This window comes from Phodopus roborovskii, unplaced genomic scaffold, assembly GCF_943737965.1.
Source record: "Phodopus roborovskii unplaced genomic scaffold, PHOROB, whole genome shotgun sequence".
Lineage (NCBI taxonomy): Eukaryota > Metazoa > Chordata > Mammalia > Rodentia > Cricetidae > Phodopus > Phodopus roborovskii.
In genome coordinates, this window is record NW_026126682.1 from 4165806 (window position 1) to 4185798 (window position 19993).

Sequence of the window (19993 nt, forward strand, 5' to 3'; positions counted from 1 at the left end):
GTTTTTGACATTTAAATAAGCTGTATTAAATCAGCCTAGAGCCAGTCACACACCAACAATCCCAGAGCCTAGGAAACCCAGGCAAGAAGACTGAGAGCTCCAGGCTAGACAGGGACATACAGTAAAGTGCTCGTTCTTAAAAACAAACAAGTTGCATACTTATGTCTATAGATGTGAACTTTAAAATCACTGATCTACAAAACTTATTTTGCCTTACGACTATATAATTGATACAGGCCAAGGAAGCTGCAGACAGGGGGGCACAAACTGGCCTGGGGGTAAGGCAGTGAAGAACCCCAGCTCCAATGGAAGGGATGCAGCCTGGATCAGGCTCACATTTCACAGAAGAGCTGAGTTACGGATGTGCACTCTCCCAGCATGCCTCAAGCTTAACTTAACTAAGCTACCAAGCATACTCCTCTTCCTACCTGAGCACACTGATAGAAAGGGTGCCCTAGGAGTGACAGGAACCATAGCATCCCAATTAAAAATGCTGGGTCAATCCTCACCAAAGAGAGGTAATTCTGGGGGGGCGGGCACAGCTTCTACTAACAAACTAACTCCAAATGTGCAAGTCCCTACAGGAAACCAAAAATTAGATGAAAAATCAAGACAGCATGCATGCTCCAAAAATTACCAGTCTCGTGGGAAGGGATGGCACTGACAGGGACTTAGCTGAAATTCTAAACAAAGAACTAAAACATACAGCTACAAGGACATCCATAGAATTTAAGGAGAACATGAACACACTTGTGGAAGTCAATTCAAGATATGAAAATAGAATTCAATAATGATAGAAATACTGAAGAAAAATCAACTGAAATGATACTCAAAACACAGGACTCAATAAGTCAAATCAAAAGGCAAGTGGAAAGTTTTACCAAGAGACTGGATAATGAGTGCAGAGGTCAGCCAAGCAGACTTGAATCAGGGTAAAGGAATTATATTATTCAGTCAAAGATTGATAATTTTTAAAAATACTTTTTTAAAAATTCTTATAAAAACATATAAATACAACCATGCAAGAACACCTAAGAGACAGGACCAGAAAAAAAATCCCCATGTAATGCTATGGTTAAAACACTAAAAACACAGAAAGGTACGGGAAGGAGGGAGAGAGAAAGCTGCAGGAGAAAAAGGACAAATCACATACAAAGACAGGCCAATCAGAGTAAAAACTGATTTTTCAAGAGAAGCTTTTAAAACCAAAATGATTTGGAGTGAGGCAGTCTAAATTCTGAAGGAACACTGCTAATAACCAAGACTATTATACCCAGAAAAATTACTTGTCAAATTGAAAGAGAAACAAAATTTTCCATGACAAAACAGTATAAACATAAGACCTGCACATTTGAAACTGCTACGAGTAAGGACTCAAAGTAGGGCTCTGGTCACTCATGAAATAAATCCAACAATCAACAAACAGGGCTCTATGAAAATAAATGTTCTCTGTATACAGAAGGAAATATGTTTGAAAGACACATGGCAGAAAAAAAAAAAAGGTTAAACTCATTGAAACTATCCTGACTACTGAATTAAATTTAAATTTATTCACAATTGTGGTTAGTTAAATTTCCATTCCATATGAGCCAGTTTCCTTCTACACCTGATAATTTGAAGGGAGAGTGAGATTGCTTCAGAGGCAGAGGCTTTGTGATGATATAACCCACCACATTCTAAAGCTTCTGCCACGTTAGGAGATTTAGTTGGCTCACATCCCTCACAGACCTCACATCCCTACCCTCACTATAGGACACTTAGTCTCATCTCTTAGGTCTCAGGCTAACTGAAATTTCCTCTAAGAAACTTTCATTGACTATATTTAAATGTGCCTCCTCAGTATTAATCAAAGCCTTTTTTGTTTTGTTTTGCTTTGTTTTATTGTTTTTTGAGACAGGGTTTCTCTATGGTTTTGGAACTAGCTCTTATAGACCAGGCTGGTCTTGAACTCAAAAGATCTGCCTGCCTCTGCCTCTGCCTCCCAAGCACTGGGATTAAAGGCATGTGTCACCACCGTTGAGCTCAAAACTTATTTTTAAGGATTACGTTTGTGTGCGTGTTGGGGTAGAGGTGTCTTAGTTAGGGTTTCTATTGCTGTGAAGAGACATGACCACAGCAACTCTTATAAAGGAAAACCATTTAATGGGCTGGCTTACAGTATCAGAGGTTTAGTCCATTATCATCATTGTAAAGAAACATGGCGACATACAAGCAGACATGGAATTGTAGAAGGAGCTGAGAATTCTACATCTTTGATCCACTGGCACCAGGAAGTAGTCTGAGACACTGGGTGTGGCTTGAGCATACAAGAACTCCACAGTGACACACTTCCTCCAATAAGGCCACACCTACTCCAACAAGGCCACACATCCTAATAGTGCCACCCCCTTTTGGGGACATTTTCTTTCAAACCACCACAGGGTGTGTATGTGCATATGAGCAAAGATGCTCCTGGTGATCAAAAAAGGACATCACATCCCCTGAGGCCAGAGTTACAGGTAGTTGAGGCCCATAAGAACTCAGGTCCTCCATAAGAGCAGTATGCCATCTTAACAACTAAGCCATCTCTTTAGCCCTATCAAAGCATATTATGTCTTTTAAAAAACATCCCATAACTCTCTTAGAGTCTTTCATTTTTCAAACTAATAGGTTGTCCATGTAGCATATACCCTCTTATTTGCAGTTTCTGTACCATCTCTTTCTGTACCATCTCTTTCTTCTATAAGAATGATAACATAGGCTTTCAAACATATTTTAAAAAGTGAACAGAAGATATATACTCCCCTCTCTTGAAGGCATGTATTAGGAAAGCGTAATTAAAATTGCAACTTTTCAGAACAGTAGTAATTACACAGAATTTTAAATTTCTAGCAAAAGAAACCCAAACCTTTCAAGTTCTTTCTTTTGTCCTCCAAATGCAATCACAGTTCTGATGGCTGCTAAGACTTCTTCAGCAACTGCTCCAGCTTTTGCATATGCCTGGAGTTCCTTATTAGTGAATGAAGTCAATACCTGTCAAAGTGCAATCTGGTATCATTTAAAAATGCCAATCAACTCTATCTTTTGCAGAGGAAAAATTTTTATATATATATGTTTGTACAGAAATCATACAAAGAACAAGATCTTTGGGTGCCAGATATCTCTGGGGAGAGAAAGTTCATTGAGTTCCCTACCAGTGCTCTCTAGTTGACCCAGTGTCTGAGCAAGGAAGAGAATCCTGGACACAAAGGGACTTCTGGATCAGGTGCCTGAATTGCCTGGGTCCTTTCTGTTCTCCTTACTTGTTGGGTTAAGAAGACAGACTCAACTCCATAGCAAGAAATAGTTTCTCAAACTAGTGCACATATCTTTTAATAGAGCCTACAATCTGAGAAGACATGTGTAGAGCAGGGAGTAAAACAAAGGTCCCAGTAGCTGAAATTACTACTTCTTCGACTTTTATTTATTTTTATTTTATGTATGAGTGCTCTGCTTGCTAGCAGAGGGCATCAGATCCTATCATGTGTGCTTGTGAGCCCCATGTGGTTGCTGGGAATTGAACTCAGAACATCTGGAAGAGCAGCCAGTGCTCTCAAGTGTGGAGCCATTTCTCCAGCCTTCTAATGTATAATAATTAAAGATTAAGTTGCACTCTCTTTTCCTTACCTATATACAAGGTATTCTAAAACATTTTAAATAATTTTTATTAAATGTTGACATGAGATGTTTGAACTTAACTTGTTCAATGTTCTACTAAACAGGAAAATCAATTGAAGAAAAGAAGCTTTTAAGCTGGCAAAGCCTGGCAAGATAGCTCATTGTGTAAAAGTAGAACTCAAGCCTGATGGCCTTAGGTTGCTCCCTGAGAGTGATAGTAAGTCTTGCAAAACTTTGGAGGGTGGTGTACACATGGTATGGCCACTTGTATGGCTGACACTTCACAGTGAATACGGTGCTGTCTTCTACTGAGTACAGACCTTTCCAGCCCAGCACATCTTTTCTATGAGGGCGGGAAACATACAAGGTCCCCTCCCTTCTCCTCTCTCCCTCCCTCCCTTCCCCCTCTTCCTATTCTTTCCCCAAATAACAGTTCAGTGGGTCTAGATCCGCATATCCTGTTGATCGTTAAACCAAAATTTAAAGAAAGTGCCAAACTCAATCAGGGTTGTATGGTTAAAGACCCTCTCTCTCATGGGTTCTGGTGAGGACTCTGACATGTAGATTCACCTACCTTGGCCCACATAGCAGATGACAATCCAATAAGAGGGCTGACAGCCAAAATTACAAGGGTTAGCTTCCAACCACTTATAAATCCTACTATAAAACCAGCTAAAAATGTTGTTATGGACTGAAAGAACATTCCAATTTTGTCACCAATTCCATCACTTATTTTAGAGACATCACTAAAGAAGAAAGAGATTGTGTTACAAATAATGTCAGATTTACAAACACAGAAATTAGCCAGTTTTATTTCATATCACCGGGTCTCGTGTAAATTAATATATCTAGAATCTCTGTATACATTTCACTTGACAGACTATTTCCAGTAGATTTTGTCATTAACAGTATTTTGTGGTGCATGTGACCTCAGAATAAAGACATGGGATATTTAAGACTATTCACTGTGAAATTTCAAACTGCTCAGAGACCTATGTGAATGGTGCTGCCCTCTATGAACACAAATCTTTGAGTTCATTGCCTTTTCTGTGAAAGCAGAGGATGACAGACAGGAACTCCTTCCTTCCTCCCACCCCCCTCCATTCTGGTGTTTCCCAAAAACACCACGAACCCTGGCAGGATGGCCGGTGCTCAGTGGGATGGACAGGACATATTGTTGCCCCCCTGCGCATCACTGCTGTGCTAACTCTGAATGCTTCTTGACTCTGCCAGTCTAATCCTTCATTGAGTGCCAGTCAAGCAGGAGCTCCATCCCATCCCTGCCAGGGCGCTGTGATCAAGAAGCTGTGTAAGACACAGGTACTGCTCACAAGGGCTTTACTCTGCTCAGTGATGCACCATCACTCCTAACAGGGCTGGTGGTATCTACCTCACAGCTTTAAGAACAAGACCATACCTGACTTCAGCATAAAACTAGGTACTCACTCTGTGAGCCGGGTGTTGAGCTCCCCAATGTCATGCACGTCAAACCAGCCTATCTCCTGATTCATTATAGCATGAAAAAACTGCTGTCTAATTTTGTGTATTTGTCTTCCAGCCGCCAGGCACCAAAATGAAACCTGAATGTAGGCAACGATGAGCACACCAGCACCAATCCCGGTGTAATAGTAGGCGTACCTGAAAAACAAGAACACTGTACAGGCTGTTTTCTAATCGGTCCTTCTTTCTGAACACAACTGAGCCTCACTTCTTCAGCTATCTGGTATACCACCATCCTTAGCAAACCAGAAGGGGTTGTGAGGACCAGAGCTGTAACTGTCAGCGTCCACCTATATCTGCTGCAACACAGAAGAAGGGCTTGGAGGCAAATCCCAGCTCTTCACTGAACTACCTTGTAAACTCAGACAGGATGCTTAACATCTTCAGTCCCAATGTTCTAGCTGGTGAAATGGGGGTAAGAACAGTTATACAATATATCTCAAAGGTGGGGCCAGCACCTAGGGAACATCAGTTACTATGAAACAGAGCTTGGTATACTGGCAGTCTGCTGAGATATGCCCTCATAGTCCTGATTCTATTGCATCAACCTCAAGTAATGAGCTGCCTCTGCTTGTGAAGAGACTTGTGACAGAACCTGTCTAAAAGTTGAAACCAGGGATGGAAGTGACTCCTCAGCCCTTCGAACTACTGACAGACCTCAGCTGATACGTGACAGTTGAAAATTAATAATATTTGTATCTGCTCAATTGTTAATTTTGAACTATTCTAAAATGTCCAAAAAGCAGCCCTTCTAATTTAAATCAAAACAATGAAAATCAAGAGCCCTCAAATTAAACTAAGAAAAAGTTGAACTGACATTCCTTTTTTCCAAGTCTTCACAGTCACAATAGCAAACCCTGGGCTTCTGCAATCAGTTAACATTTATTTATTTATTTACTTACTTATTTATTTATTTATTTATTTTATGTTTCTCTCTCTCATGGTTTTTCGAGACATAGTTTCTCTGTATTACTTTAGAGCCTTTCCTGGAACTTGCTCGCTCTGTAGACCAGGCTGGCCTTGAACTCACAGAGATCCTCCTGCCTCTGCCTCCTGAGTGCTGGGAATAAAGGCATGAGCCACCACCTGGCTCTAATCAGTTAACAGTTAGATAAAAGGCAAACCTTCCAACATGAAATACAGGATATAGTTCTCCCTGTCTAAAAAAAGAAAAAAAAGTTCTACCTGTTATCTTCTGGAAATTGCAATGTGTCCTGGGAAGCATCAAATGGTTACTTACAAGGAAGAGAGTCTCTGATGTCATGTTCACAGTTCTGCATCAACCTATCAGGGATCCTACTATCATATCATAACCTGTTACGTCTTGTGACTTGCAAAAAGCTATGGGGCAACAGAACACTTCTCACTATTAGATGAGTCTATAATTAATTATTTTTCATGTGCTAATAATATAGCAAGAGTACCCCATTGAAGAAGTGTACCTCATGGTTACATTTGTAGGGAACAACCTGCAAGCTATTTAGTTTTATTTATTTGTTCATTTATTTATATATATATATATATATATTGTTGTTGTTATTTTAAAACAATCTTGCTACATAGCCCAGACTGTCCTCAATCTTGCAAGCCTCCTGCCAGTACCTTCACAGTGCTAAGATGTGTCACCATTCCTAACCTTGGTAATGTATCTTAAATAATTAAGATGTTGCTGTTAACTGGGCATTAAATCTATAACCCCAGCACTTGGAAGGCCAAGGTAGAAGGGATGCCACGAGCTTAAGAGCAGCCTGGGCTACATCAAGAGGTCAGACCTGCCTCTATATGATAGTGTTCAGAACATTCATGTCTTATTGTTCAAATATAACCGTGTCTCCCTTCTTTAACTATGCCAAACCATTCATAGAATAATGTAGAATCATATTATCTGAATATCGTCATGGATATTTGCACATTTGTTCAAAGATATTCTTCAGAACAAACTTCAAAACATGTAAATCATTAACAAAATATTTTCCCATGGTAACTCCAAAGTCAAAATTAAACAATTATTTGGGGGGGGGCGAGGGGTTGTTTTTTCAAGATAAGTTCTCCCTGTATAACAGATCTGGCTGTCCTGGGACTTGCTTTGTGGACCAGGCTAGCCTCAAACTCACAGAGATCCATTAATGGTGGGATTAAAGGTGGGTATCATCACCACCCAGTTATTTCAGGATGTTTCATTTCATTATTTACAATTATATGTTGAGTTTAAAATTTTTCTGCTAGCCAATATTATTATTATTATTATTACTAGGGACACTATGCAAGAACAACACTACGGACAATGATTTTTAGCTCAACTTCAAATCATATTATTTTAGTGAAAATTATTATAGCTCATTATAACCAGATTAATGCAGAAAAGATTAATGAAAGAATAAAGAAGTATTCGAGTTACGTGGCCATGTCTTCCTCCAGACTGCCGCTGCTGACCTCTGTACTGTTGGTGTCACCTAGACAAACAGAAAAGAGAGCAGGCCCGTTGATGCCTCTTGACACTATATATATATAGAAATATATATAAATACACCAAACTCCTTTCACTAGAAAATCTATAAAAAACAGGACCAAGTGATTCAGTTTATCATAGACTTAATTCAAATAGCAGGCTAGGAATAAAGCTCAGTAGGAGAGCACCTGCCTACTATCTCTGAGGCTGTAAGTTCAATTCTCAGCACCTCAAAAATGAGTTTAAATGATGTACAAAGCCATGGGTTTGGTCTCTAATATCAAAAGCCCTCCTCTAATAGTAAAAGCCCATGGACAAGGAGATGACTCTGCATTTAGGAGTGTCAGCTGTTTCTTACAGAAGACCCAATGTCAATTCCCAGAACCCATAGTATGCAGCACTCAGCCTCCTGTAACTATCGCTTCACATGTCCACCTGAATTCATCCCACACATAGACATTGCCAACATTTCAAATTTTTTTACTGTTTGAGATTATAGTAAAATTACATCATTTCCCCCTTCCCTTTTCCACCCTCCAAAGCCTGCCATATACTAGTACTTGCTCTCTTTCAAACTCATGGCCTCTGTTTTCATTAATTATTCTCTCTTTTCTCTTCCTCCCTCCTTCTTTCCCTCCCTCCCTCCCTCTCTCTCGCTCTCTCTCTCTCTCGCTCTCTCCCACACATGAGACACACATACGCTTTTCTAAATATGTAACTATAACTTGCCAACATGTTTACTGAGTACAAACTGAACTGTGAGTCTACCAATCTCTGTATGACCAGCACTGACTGAAAACTGGAGCTCAGAGTTAGCAGCTTGTGGCGCCAAAATCAAGGATGCTTGTGTTAGATGGAGGCAGAGCATTTCAGTAGCTCCCTCATACCTTCACTGCCGGGGTGCTTTTTCACATCTTTCCTTATCAACTCATCTCCTGCTTTCAACCTTACTGAGAAAATTAAATCCTAACAATCCACTGTTTGAGAAAATGAAGTTCTAACAGTCCTCTATTTGAGAAAATTAAATCTTAACAGTCCTCTATTTATGCAACATTAGACTTTGTGAGGTTCCGTGCCTAAATTATAAATTAAACTTTATCAGTGGTATGCATGTAAAAGAAATACATTGTAAACATATGCAGGGTTCAGTATTCTCTGTGGTTTCAGGCTTCCACAGGACACTGTTGAAACAATCTCTAGCAGACAGTAGAAAACATGCGTAGATTCCCAGCTCCTCATGCAGCCACCCATCTTTGGATCCTGACACTAATCCACTATTCCCGCCTGTTACTGTAGCTGAGCTGCCTGGGCTCTGCCCAGAGTAAGCATTTCCTCCTGCTCACTGATTTGCCCTCCAGAGACCCTCTCTAAATCTCATGCTCACTTTCAAATAGAACTTTCCACTTTCTTATTTCATGGAGAACAAAAGCATTACTTCTGCCATCCTACAGCTAACATCCTCACGCTCCCTCTTTCTTTCTCACTTCCTCACCCTGGCCCCTCTCCCTCCCCCTGGTAAACAACTGTCTCAGACCTCCTTTCATTTCTCAGTCCTGGATCTGCTTTCTGACAGGCCAAACCATGACCACATATAAAACTGCCCAGACATCTCTCCCTTCCTCGGTAACCATGTCCTTCCAGTTTCTCAGGCTGAACGTGTTAGCATCATCCTAAACTCCCTAAACTCCCCACTCACACTCACAGCCATGGACTCTCCTCACCCCTGCAGCTCACCATTCACTGTTCTGCTTAGAGAGCTGTACTTCCTCCTCAAGCTTTCAATGCCATTTCTGACTTCATAGAACACCGTCCCTTTCTATATGTCCCAGCAAACACTTCTCCTGGGTGGGTCGCCTACTACCTACAAACATTATCTTCTCAAACTCATTACAAACATGAGCTAGAGCTCTCATCCTCCACCGTTCACAGCACAGAACACAACGCTGCATATTTAGAAAAGGTCCTGCAAATGGTAAGCTAAGTGAACCCAATAAATTTGGAACCACAAATAATCCTTACTTGGATTAGTAATGTTTGGTGGAATACTTACTGGTTTCTGCTTTTGTAAAACTATCTGTCATGTGTCCAAACACCAGCATCAAGAGAGGAAGTGAAGTTCCATGGATAACAGCAGCCAGGGTTCCCAGGACCATGTACAGCTTGTCCAGCCAATCTGCATAGCGAAACTGGAAGTAAAAACAGGGCATAATGAGTGAGCACATGAAACCATGGATGGTGCTTCAAAGTAGACCCAAACTCACGCGCAGTTTAGACTGTCATTGCTACTGTCTCATACTAAGCTATCCTCTCACTTGGCAATCACCTACCTCACCATGGGTTGCGCCAATTCCTTTTTAATTTTTTCTTACTTTTATTTATGTGTGTGTGGGGGCGTGTGTGCGCGCACATGTGTGTGTGTGTGGGCGTGTGTGTATGTGTACGGACACATGAATGTAAGTGTTGTCAAAGGACAGAAGAAAGCATAAGATCGCAAAGCGCTGGAGTTATGGGTAGGAGAGAACTGCCTGATGTGAGTGCTGTGAACTGAACTCCAGTCCTCTATGTAAGCAGCAAGTGCATTTAACAGCTGAGCCATTTCTTCAGCCCCCACCTACTAATTCTTCATACTGAATTCAGTGTGTCTTCTCTTCTGTAATACCCTAAGAGAAATTTTAAAGTTTCTAAAATGATGATGCAGAAAAACTAGTATTCTGAAGAGACAGAAATCTTTTCTCATTCTGTGGTGGCTACCATTAACAGACAATTGGACTGGAATTACAATCACTGAGAAGAAATACCTTTCTCCCTACAACTATGAGAGTGTCTCCAGGTTTAACTAAAGAGAAAGAAGACACCCGACTGCTAGATCCTAGGAATTAACAACCCACTGTGACCTTTATTAACATGTATTGAGAGATATTTGTTCATTCTGAGACTGTCAATAAAGTTTAACCTTGAATTAATGGGTGGAGTTAGGAACTAGCTGACCAGAATTAACCATAGAGGACCCAGAATATAGAGAGAGACACAATAAGTACTAGGGAAAGGTTTAGAAAGATTTGAGGACTCTTTTTGTATCAGGGGAAAGAGAGAAAGACAGAGTGAGTGAGAGAGAGAGAGAGAGAGAGAGAGAGAGAGAGAGAGAGAGAGAGAGGAGGTCATTGGTGGCTTCTCTGCCACTTCTCTGATCAATCAGGTTTTTACCTCAATACTGGACTTGCAAGTTTTATTTAATAATAAAAATTTATATATACACTTCAAACATGGATACAAAGGACTTTCAGTCAAATATGCCAGGAATTAGGGCCTTGAAGAATGGCATGTTACCAAGTGTGGTAATATAATGGTAAATCCCAGCACCCAGGAGTTCAGGGCCTTGAAGAATGGAATGTTATCAAGCATGGTGGTATACTGTGGTTATCCCCACACCCGGGAGGCAGGAGATAGAAGGGTCAGGAATTTGAGGCAATTCTTCCTACACACATAGCCAAGACCCTGTTGTAAACTGTACCAAACAGACAGCATGTGATACAGAAACTTTCCTCCACCTCACTGGCAATGACCATCAAGAAAAATGAGGTAAAAGATCACCAATAACATATAACATAACCAATTTGGAAAAAATTAAAATGTAAGCTAGGAAGAGGAAGGTGCTGAGCTTTCAGTACATGACAAATTATGGTTGGCATTCTTCTGAAAATAAACTAAATCCAATCAATTAACTTTACCTCCACATTTCTATATGTCCTAAGAAAGCTTTATGATAGCATGTGGAATAGCTCTGTTTTGAGGTAAGTATTTTACATAATGAATCAATGCCAAACTCACCATCACAAATATGCCAACAGCTGGTTTCTTTTCTTTCTTCTCTTTTTCACTGAAGAACACAACAAAGGGATTATACAAAACTTCAAAAATGCTACAGAAACTTTAAAGAACTAGCCTGTTATAAACTACTGACAACTAGGACAAACATGTCTACACAGTACTCAACCACTAAGACAGATGTGTCTACACAGTACTCATCCAAACAGTCTGATGTCATGTATGAAGTATAAATACAAATGTTCATATATTTTATACATTTAAAAATGATTATCACTGGGTATTGGTGTTTCTATTTTTAACTCTTTACACTTGTGTGAATGTGTGTTCTCATGATGACTCAACAGGGACAGCGATTGGGGGTGGGGGAGGTAGGATGCACAAGCCTGTGATGATGAACACATGGAAACTCTGAGTGTCATTCCTTGCCATCTACCCTGCTAGAAACAAGGTCTCCTGTTATTCACCACTGGGTTTGTCCTGCCAGCTGGCCCACAGCCTCCCAATCTCCTGTTCCCACTTCACATTTCCCCATTAGAGTGCTGGCATTGCAGATATATGTCACTTTGTCTGGCTTTGTATGAGTCTTGGAGACAATAACTCAGGTCCTCAGGCTGATGCAGCAAGTACTTTTCCCACAAAGCTACAGCCCCTGTCCCAGGTATTGGGATTTGTAGAAGAATATTTTCTTGTGTGCTAGATAGTTCCTAATTTTTATGATGAATACATGCACCCACACATTCATTTGCAAGTAAAATACCACACATTCAAAAAAAGAGAGTTTTCTACTTTTTTTTCCCTTTTTTTTTTTTGGTTAATTTTAGTCTAATTAGAATATTATGGCTGGGAATGGCAAAGCATATTTATAAGTTCAGTACCAAGACAGCTAAGGCAGGAATATTACAAGCAGGAGTAAAACCTGGGCTACATAGTGATACTCTATTTAAAAAAAAAGAAAGAAACTCATGTTCCATAATTAATCTTCCCAATTACCTTCTTGGTAAATATAGACATAGTTTAGTTACTACCTAGACATTTATTTATTTACTTGTGTATTTATTTATTTGAGCTCTGGATAGTATCTGTAATCATTCTCCTTACTACAGAGATAGCAGTGATCAAATGTTGGACATGAGTATCCTAACTTCAAAAGTAATTAAATTACTCTACGAGCAAATCTAATTCTGCAAGAGCATCTGAGGTCCTAAGCAGACACAAATGAAACTCTAAAAAAAAGCCATATGCTTTAAAAAAACAAAAACAATGAATTGTCAAAAAGCTGCTCTTACATGTAAAAATGCCAACTATCATTCGAAGTTGCAAATCCAATAACCACCTCACCTCATAACCCATACTTGTCACCACCTGTGACTGCCAACAGGAATGGCAAGCTCCACCAAACCACTCTTAGGATAAACTGTTTTAGAGAAACACATTATTTTGACATAGACTTTAAATTTAAAAGTTTATAGTTTGTTTTTTTTTTTTTTTTTCCTTCCACGTACTAAACAACATTAGAAGATAGTATTAAGGGATGGGGGGTGTGGTCCAGTTTTTAGTGCTACAACATGGACACAAACACATGAGCTCAGGATGGGTCCTATGTGGCCACATCTAAAGCACAGCTTCAGTAGCCCCGGACCTAGGATGCAAGAGAAGAGACAGCCTCGATGCACTTCAGTTCTGGGCTTCTTCCTTACCTCTTCATTCTCTGACACTGATACTCATTCCAGGCATGAGCTAGAACAACTCATTAAGGACTCTAAAGAAGGCATACTGTTGGCCTCTGACAGATAAAAACATGTAGAAGACTTACTTTAACTTGTCCCCAGGTCCTGTTGCTAAATCAAAAACTAAGGTTTAGACTGCAGTCTGCTGCTGGACCTCCAAACTGTGAGGCAGGAGATGCAGACTGAAGACTTCAGCCAGGATGGGGTTAAGTGATACAACACTGGGCTACAGATAGAGGTCAGCAGCAGGCACTTGTGTAGCATCAACCCCTAGTACTGAAAGGTACTATCTATGAAATTTCTACAACATGATTGACTAATCAATCTGTCTTTCTGAACACTGTGCTCTGAGCTCACAGGTGTTCTGAGTTATCTACGGGGAGTGCAAAGTGGTGACACTGTATTCGCTCTCACAGAACTATAGCTTAAAAATCACTTAGGGGCTCATCCAGGCAACAACCTGGATAACAAAATCAGTGCTGATGAGCAGTTTGCTAAGAGCCACTGCACAAAAAGTAAAAGGAGTTTCTCTACTTTGAAGTCATGACAGAACCAATAATAAAATGAAGATATGTGTAAAAATCAAACCATTTATTTTCTTTACCTTTCTCTTTGAACATCATGCAATAATTGGTATGCAGTATACTTGAGTGGTGGTGTACTCTTAGAATTCCAGCCTTTAGGGACAAGTCCAATGTACACACAGGCACACAAGTGTGTGTGGACATAGTTCTTTAAGCTGCTATGCTAAGCTATTACCTTCTAAAACATACCATGTGTTGGACATACATGTTTCAAGCTGAGCACAAATGGGACATGAATGTTGAATGCCAAAATATGGGCTTAGTGTGAAAGAGAATGTCATCTTATTCACATTTTTTATTACAGATATAAAAATTACTATGTCTGGGATACTAAATACTTTTCCAAGCTTCAATTCTTTACTTTTTAATGTCAATGGGAGGAGGATTCAAAACTACAAATGCATCTCATAATATATTTCTCCCATATGGGACTAGCCTAGAAACCTGGCTGGATCAGATGGAATACTCTTGCAAGCACAGTCTTCCTCAAATCACACCAGGTGCTAGAGAGCTTCAGAGCCTGAACCACCCTCAGCGAGCTGCATCGAATCACTTGGTGAAGCTAAGAGTGAACGCTCTCTCTGAGGAAGATCATTTTCCCCTCTGAACAGCTCTGACCCTTGGACAGTCCTCACCTGACGGATAGTGTATGTCCCAGACAGCTGCATTTTTCTGCAAAGACCTTTCTTAGAATGATTTACCTCTCAGAATGTCGCTGAGTCATTAACTGTATTGGACCTAGCATCTCTAAGCCACTTAGAGCAGTCATTTTCTTTGAAGTTCAAACTGCCCCAACATTGGTCAGTAGAAATTCTTCCACCTTACTCCTATGTCTGTTTTTTGGTTTGCTTTGCTTTTTACATTTCATTTATTTGTGTATGAATACATGCACAATGGAGAGAGACTCACATGCTACTCCAAGTGCCTATGGAGGTCAGGGTCAACTTGCAACTTACTGTTGGTTTGGGAAACAAAGTTCAAACTCAGGCTTGTCAGGCTATGAAGGACCCATCATGCTGGTCCCCCTGTGTTATCTGCCCAATCTATTAAATCCTGACTCCTTGCTTGTTAGTATTAGATATTCCACACTTAGACTGTATTTTCTCTGTTCTAGATTTGGCTGGAATTAGCTGTTCTATATGGCATCCCTTTCTTTAACGAAAAGCACCAAGAGTGTTGTTTATTTTCAATGTCCTTTTTGGTGGACTGGAAGTGAGCAACTAAAACAAATCATGACTTCATAGTGAAGTTCCTTATTCTGATTTCACATTTTTAAACATAAAATTTATTTTCACTTCTGTACTTTCCCTCCTTACACTGTAAACTTGATTACTAATAATATTAATATATTTACTAATTCCTATCATCTTAGTTTACAATTTTTATACACAATGTGCCTAATGGGTTATGTTTTTAATTTCCTGTCATAGACAGTCCACTGTAATAAAAAAATATACTAAAAATAATTTTTTTCTCTTAGCAATTACATTGTCAGTTTTTCCAACTGAAGTATAGATAACCAACCTAAAAAGATCTGCAATCAGTTTTGTCCTGTTTCACCTGTCATGCCACATTCTGTGTTTGTGTAGCTGTTTATCAGACCACGGCAGACAGCCCACGCTGCATTGGGCTCAGGTGCATGGACAGTCAATGATGCTCATAACGTTATAAAACTAAAAGGATGTGAGCAATGGCTGGTCTAGAGGCTGAACAGGAGGCTCATTCTGTCACACACATCTGAAAGCCTTGCTCCAAGCATAGGAGTTCTTTTCAGTGACTGGTTTATGTGTCTGGAGGCTGAAATAACAACCACTGATCATTTAGTGCAGTGCTGGAGGCTACAAACTCCAAGACCTGTCAAGGGTGAAAGTGAAACAATCTGGCTACCTCTTTCTGTCCATCTTCAAGAAGTTCTTATCTGCTCTTCCATTCAGGTCCTCTTCAAGCTCCATCATCACCTGGGGAGAAACCATACATCAGCCTAATACATGGCCCCAGGGCCCAGAGCCTAGACTGACCTCACTGTCCTGTAGAGCCCAGCCGTGAGGAGTCCAGCCCTGATGATCTCAGCCCTGGGAGCTGGAGGTAACTCACCCTGGGGATCCCGGGAGTTCCCAAATCACCCACGTGGACCAGGTGCTGGGCTCTGGATCCTGCTGCCCCGCCCTGCCAGGTCCGCTTGGCCCCTGTGCGCTCCTCCGCCGGGCCTGCTGCTTAGAGCTGGGCAGCGGGATCAACCGCGCCAGGCTAGCACTGAAAACACCTTGGGGCTGTGACCACTTAGTCCCCACGGGCTTCCAAGGCCCCCCCGCCCCCTGACCAGGCTCAGGCATCCCGAGCAGCGGACCCTTCCTGGAAAAGCCTACTCCACGTGTCTCTACCTCCTCTTTCCTTCACAAAGTTCACAAGATGTGGAACTGAGAAGACGCGACGCTGACTTCAGCGGAGCCTGGGAAGATGGAAGCAGTGGCCGCAGCCTCACGGAGCTTCAAGAGCTGCTCAGGCAAGGAGCTCAAGGACTTCCTTGGACTTGGGGAGGGGGGAGGCGTGGGGAATAAAGTTGTCGCCAGCTGCCGCCCCCACGGCCCTGTGGCCAATCAGCCTGGTAGGCGGGATTGGGCAAACTTGCTGGAGAGGTTGCGAAAGCGGAGGCACTTCCCGGCTTCCCTGAGCTTTGGAGAAGTGGCTGGAATCCTTGGTGAGACATGTCTGCGTTCAGGTAAGTCTCCTTAAAGAAGTGTATATGCCTGGGTAGTGCACAGTTCGGTCACTAATGAGTCATACTTAAAAGGGTACTTTACCTGAGCGAGCTGACCTATTAGAGTTATAAAGCAAGCAGGGACCTTGCTTGTTCCTTGTTCCATAAAGCTCCCTTCTGACAGCACTGCTCTCTTTTTGTGTTTTTAAGGCTGGTAGAAATGTTTCAGCAAAAAGTCTTTCTTCAGTGCATTTGCGTTTGGCATTTTCCTAAAGCATTTCCATTCATTTTTTTTTTTTTTTTTTTTTCTTGGCTTGGATGATCGTCCTATACAATAAGGGCACTCCAGGGCAGAAATGATATTTTAAAGTACATAGTATTTTCAACTTTTAACTCTGGAATCAACATCCTTGTTTTTTTCCTAGAGTATATGAAGTTCTTACGTTTTCTGGACTTCTGATTGATTTGGGTGTTGGAGGGTGACATGACCTTTCTCCATCTAGTTGTCCCTGACTGCAATCGGATGTGCTGGCAACTCAGTGATGTAGAAAGTCACCTAAGAAAGCTCCTCGAGGAGCCATCACACTGATCTCCACAGTGGCTTTACAAGTTTGCACTCCTACCAGCAGTGGAGGAGTGTTCCCCTCTCTCCATATCCTCTCCAGCATAAACTGTCCTTGATGTTTTTGCTCTTAGGTTTAAGATGGTATCTCAGAGTTGTTTAGATTTGCATTTCCTTGATAGCTAAGGATGTTGAACACTTTCTGCACTTTCTTAAGTGTCTGTCAGTCATTTTAGATTCCTCTACTGAGAATTCTCTATTCAATTCTGTACCCCACTTTTTAATTGGATTACTTGGTGTTTTAGTGACTAGTTTCTTGAGTTCTTTGTATATTTTGGATATCAGCCCTTTGTCAGATGTGGGGTTGGTGAATATCTTTTTGCCCTTTGCTCTTGTCGACTATGTCCTTTGTCTTATAGAAGCTTTTCAATTTCAAGAGGCCCCATTTATTAATTGTCAGTCTCAGTGTCTGTGCTGCTGGTGCTATGGCAATCCCACTCTTAGGCATATACCCAAATGATCCACATCCATGCAACAAAGACATCTGTTCATAGCAGCATTATTTGTAAAAGTGAGAACCTGGAAGCAACCTAGATGTCCCTTAACTGGAGAATGAATAAAGAAGATGTGGCACATTTACACAATGGAATACTACTCAGCAAAAAAAAAAAAAAAAAAAAAAAAAAAATGGAACATTTGCAGGCAAATGGATGGAATGAGAAGAAAGCACCCTGAGTGAGGTAACCCAGTCACAAAAAGAGGAACATGGTATGTACTCACTCATATATGGATTTTAGACATAGAGCAAAGGATCACTAGCCTACAATTCACATGGCCAGAGAAACTAGGATACAAGGAGGAACCTAAGAGATTCATACAAGGTCCCTCACAGAAGGGGAAAGGAACAAGATCTCCTGAGCATATTGGGAGCGTGTGTGTGTGTGTGTGTGTGTGTGTGTGTGTGTGTGTGTGTGTGTGTGTGTAGCAGTGAGTGGAGAGGGAGTTAGGAGAAAGAGAAGGGGGAGGAGAGGAAAACATGTGGGATTAGGAAAGATTGAGTAAGGTGATGAATAGACTAGAGCAGAGAGAGAGAGAGAGAGAGAGAGAGAGAGAGAGAGAGAGAGAGAGATAACAGAGGGAGAAAACTGATCCTAGAGAAATGTACAGAGACCTACAAGGATGCCGCCAACTAACAATCTGAGCAACAGTGGAGAGGCTACCTTAAATGCCTTTCCCTGATAATGAGATTGATAACAAACTCATATGCCATCCTAGAGCCCTCATCTAGTAGCTAATGGAAACAGAAGCAGACACCCACAGCTGAACACTGAGCCGAATTCTGGAATCCAGTTGTAGAGAGAGAGAGAGGAGTGATAAGAAAAGGGATCAAGACCAGGCTACAGAAACCCACAGAGACAGCTGACCTGAACAATGGGGAGCTAATGGGCCCCCAGACTGATACCTGGGGAACCAGCATAGGACCAACTCAGACCCCCTGAATGTGGGTCTCAGTTAGAAGGCCTGGGCAGTCTATGGAACCTCTGACAGTGGAACCAGAATGTATCCCTGGTGCACGAAAGGACTTTGGGATCACATATCCCATGGAGGGATACTCCCTTAGCCTAGAGACAGGAAGGAGGGCCTAGTCCCACTCCAAATATCTTGACAGATTTTGATGATCCTTCCTGGAAAGCATCACCCTCCCTTTGGAATGGGTAGGGAATGTGACAGGAGGTGGGGGGGGGGGCGGTCAGGCAGCATGGGAGTATCGTGGTTTAATAAAGATCAGGATAAACAAATAGGCCGAACAGATATTTATTCAGGAAGAAATAACTTACAGTCTAGACAGATGAACACTAACAGGTTCCACTGGATGCTCTCCTCTCCACATCCAGACAGCAAGAGACCGCTCCTAGGCTCCTCCTGAGACCTAGTTCCCCAGGTCACTTCCGCCCCTGGCTCCATCCTCCAATGGGTGTGGTCAGTGCCACAGAAGCAGACAAAGTGAATATCTCACTACAATTCCCCTTTTAGTCTAAAGAAAAGATTTAGGCTTGATACAAAACTACATACAAAACAGTGAGTAACAAGTGTGCACTAAGAAAAGGAAAACTGAGAACAAAATGACCTACATATTGAGTCCTTGGGTGAAGACATTACGGAGTTTACAACAGAGTTGTCCTAAGCTGGAAAGCTTAAGTCTAGTACCTAACATATCTAACTAGGAAGAGAGAATAATAGTTGTGATAGTTAAATCTTCAACCTCATCAAGACCTGAGAAGGAAAATAACAATACTAGGGTAGACAGGAAGTGCAGATGGGCAACTTCCAAAAGTTGCAGCAAGGACAGAAAAAGCAGGCTACCTGAACAGTCACCCAAGGTCTCACAGCAATGTTGGTACACCCAGTTTTGATTAAGGCCAAGAGTACTTGACAGACCACAACAACAGCAGGGAAATAGAAAGGCTGTCTTACCCTGACTTGGCAAGGTTCAGCAGTCTTTTATATTTGTCTCCTGCAAGCACAAAGGACCCCATGTCCAAATCAGTGCTCAAGGTGGGGGCAGGGAATGGCATCTGCCGACTGGGTGAAACCCAGGTCCCATAAAAATCCTGATCCCGCTTCTGACACGAGATATCGTGGTTTAATAAGATCATGATAAACAAATAGGTCAAACAGATATTTATTCAGGGAGAAATAACTTACAATCTAGACAGATGAACACAAGCAGGTTCCACTGGATGTTCTCCTCTCCACGTCCAGACAGCAAGAGACCGCTCCCAGGCTCCTCTGACACCTAGTTCCCCAGGTTACTTCCGCCCCTGGCTCCACCCCCCAGTGGGCGTGGTCAGTGCCACAGAAGCAGACAAAGTGAATATCTCACCACATGGGAGGGAGAGGGAAGTGGGATTGATATGTAAAATAAGAAAAATAGTAAATTTAAAAAAAGAAAGGAGGAAATTACTCCCCCCCCCCAAAAAAGAGCTCCTTGTCTGGTGTCCTGACCAC

At 41.5% G+C, this 19993-nt stretch overlaps 1 protein-coding gene across 1 annotated transcript in view; it reads right to left on the bottom strand.

Moving 5' to 3' along the window:
* LOC127214171 (multidrug resistance protein 2-like) overlaps positions 1-15678 on the bottom strand; it is a 58952-nt gene extending 43274 nt beyond the window's left edge. Inside the window, 7 exon segments of the mRNA XM_051174575.1 lie at positions 2888-3012; positions 4211-4382; positions 5083-5274; positions 7535-7589; positions 9636-9771; positions 11414-11462; positions 15612-15678. Coding sequence (XP_051030532.1) covers positions 2888-3012; positions 4211-4382; positions 5083-5274; positions 7535-7589; positions 9636-9771; positions 11414-11462; positions 15612-15676 — 794 coding nt within the window. The 5' untranslated portion in view covers positions 15677-15678.
* Between the last annotated feature and the right edge of the window lie 4315 nt (positions 15679-19993).